Genomic DNA, 2,839 nt, shown 5'->3' with positions numbered 1-2,839 from the left:
TTAATTAGGCAATGAAGGCTTAATAGGTTAAAATGGTAAATATCAAAAATTAATTAAAAAGAATAATGGTTATAATTAAATTAAATAAATTTAATTAATCAATAAATTTAATTTAATTAATTAACTAAATAAAAATTAATTAATCAATAAGATTAATTAATCAATAAATTTAATTTAATTAACTAATCGAATAAAAATAATAGGAAGAATTATAAATCAATTATTTAATTAATCTAAATAGATCAATTAAATCAAAATTAATTAATTTAGTTATTCTATTCTAATTAAAATGAGAATTAAATAAAATTAGCCAATTAGTTAAAAGAATTAATAATAACCAAGGATTAACATTGGATTAATAAATAATTAAGATTATAAATTAATCTAATTAAATTAAAGTAATTAATTAACTAATTAATTAGAATGGTAAATAACAATAAATTAAATTAATTAATCAATTAAATTCAAATTAATTAATTAAATGAAAAAAATAAAAATAAGTAAGAATTATATTAATTAATCAAATAAAATTAAATAAAATTAAAATTTGTTAAATTAATAAAAAGAGTTGGAAGGAAATGAAAAATTAAACTTATTCATGAATCAGATATATCAATTAAAATAATTTAGGTTCTAGGTAAATTAAGAGGAATAATTAATTTGGAAATAATAATAATATAAATAAATAAATAAAAATAAACGAGGAAAAAATTATGCTTCTTAAAAATTAGGGTTCTAGGTTTATTTATACCTAGGTCATTATAGCTCTTCTCTCAATAAGTTTTCATTCATATTCTTTCTGATTTAGTCCTGATGATGGACCCCCTTTGGGGTTTGAAACGTCGACGGAATGAACATGAAACTGTGGATAATCCGGATCATACCACTGCAAAAAACTACCACATAAACTTAAAAGCTAAATAAACGAATTTTTTTAATTAAAACGTGTAACATAAATTTCCTAAACACCTTTTCAAGGAGGTAATAAACTACTTGTATATTGGAATGTGCATACTTTATTTGTCCATGCGCATTTCTAAAGCATGATTACGCTGCTAAATAAAATGTGTTTACTTTCCCATGGGTTTAATCACTATGTTGCACTTTATCGATCTATCTTAAACCATGTTTACCTAAAAAGCTTTACTCTGTGTACCATGGACCAGTTAGTCTGATTCTGATTCAGTTAACTCGCGGTTATGCATGACGTTAATAAAATCAATGCAACGGCCCCGCGTAGACCTGTTATAAGCGTGATTTAAGTTTATTAATTATTAATATTCGTTTATTCACAATGTCACATTACTCCATCTAATTAAACGTACCTTCCTCGTCATCATCATTCACTTTCCGATAAGCATAGGCTATGTGGTCGTCGCAGCCACTCTGGAAGCTGCACGAACGCGTTGTCCATTCGGTTAACGATGTCAAATTAGCGCACCTCCGATCAAACACACCTTCCTCGTCAGTCTTCTCTATTGGATAAGGAGAGACCATGCAGGCACACCGGCCATTTGGAAACCGCGCACGCGTGAACGCTGTTTCCACACGGTATAGCGTGTTTAATATTCAACTCTGGCTATATATATACCGGACTAATTCCCTACCATTCATTCATGTAATCTAATCTGCTCAGGAATTTGAGTATTGTCAGCGGGTAAAAGTCATTGTCTGCATTTCCTTACATTGCATTGGGGTCTACAGATTGGATTATTGTAAGGGTATATAAGTGGTTTTCGAATTTCCTTTCAAACCGTTGTAATTGAAATCAATTTCGGAAAGCATGTCTGAGAATAAACACCATCACTTCGACCATCACAAGAACCAGAACGCCAACTCGGAGGCGACGCCGTACGAGAAAGCGATGAAGGAGGAGAAGCACCATAAGCGAATGGAGCGTTTAGGTGAACTGGGAGCAGTCGCTGCTGGAACGTTTGCACTGGTACTATATATATATCTCTCTTATTCTGTAATTTTTAGTAAGTTGATAAACTAAATCAGGTTTATAGAGTTTACCTATACAATTATAGGATTACTAATTCTCTCATTGGGTATGCAGTACGAGAAACATAAAGCAAAGAAGGATCCAGAGAACGCGCACAGGCACAAGATTGAGGAGGAGATTGCAGCAACAGCTGCAACGGGAGCTGGGGGCTATGCCTTCCACGAGCGTCACAAAAAGAAGGCAGCCAAAAAGGAAGTGAAAGATCATCATTTCTAGCCACCTGTGCCCCGTACCTATGCTTTAAAACAGTTTTCATTCTTGTTGGGTATTTTTCAATGGAGAAATACCAAAACCAACAAAATATTCACCACAGAGACAATGCTCTGTTTCTTCTGTCCAAGATCTTTTGACAGGGAAGCTTTTAAAACAAATTGACTCAGAAGACAACACAGTCACAAAGCATTTATATTAATTAAAACAAACATTCTGTTACAAATTTATTCCTCTGTGCAAAGAGGGAATCACAAAACAAAACTCTGTTGCTCTCACAGATTTTCCACTGCTGTGGATATTACAAAACCAATTTAATGGTGCTCATGTGTTTTTAACAATACCCCATAACCATTACAGTCCTGTTTTCAAAAGACATCTCGCACTGCTGTGCGTTCTAAACATACCACAAAAAAAATGCTCGACGCGCAAGCACGATACACACACAAAACTCATTCACGTTGTCTCACATAACAACGTATATAAAAAAATATATGAAAAACATAAAAAAAACATATGCCCATAACATATTAAAAGTCCTCCACCAAAAAACTACGACAAACATTAAACTCCATTAAATTCCTCCTATGGCGGTCAATGTATAAGTTTTTTTTACTCCATGCA

The 2,839-nt window shown here is 31.9% G+C and overlaps 1 protein-coding gene across 1 annotated transcript; it reads left to right on the top strand.

The window, feature by feature from the left end:
* The first annotated feature begins 1,783 nt into the window (after positions 1–1,783).
* Positions 1,784–2,221, top strand: LOC149201468 (abscisic stress-ripening protein 1-like). The gene is made up of 2 exons (XM_089401282.1): positions 1,784–1,942; positions 2,060–2,221. Exons 1-2 carry the CDS (start codon positions 1,784–1,786, stop codon positions 2,219–2,221), a joined length of 321 nt encoding a protein of 106 aa, XP_089257408.1.
* The last annotated feature ends 618 nt before the right edge of the window (positions 2,222–2,839 follow it).

Source organism: Pinus tabuliformis, chromosome 2_1, assembly GCF_031772625.1.
Source record: "Pinus tabuliformis cultivar Carrire ecotype Pingquan chromosome 2_1, CPIR1, whole genome shotgun sequence".
Lineage (NCBI taxonomy): Eukaryota > Viridiplantae > Streptophyta > Pinopsida > Pinales > Pinaceae > Pinus > Pinus tabuliformis.
The sequence above is the reverse complement of the archived record's forward strand: the minus strand, read 5'-3'. Positions and strand labels throughout refer to the sequence as shown.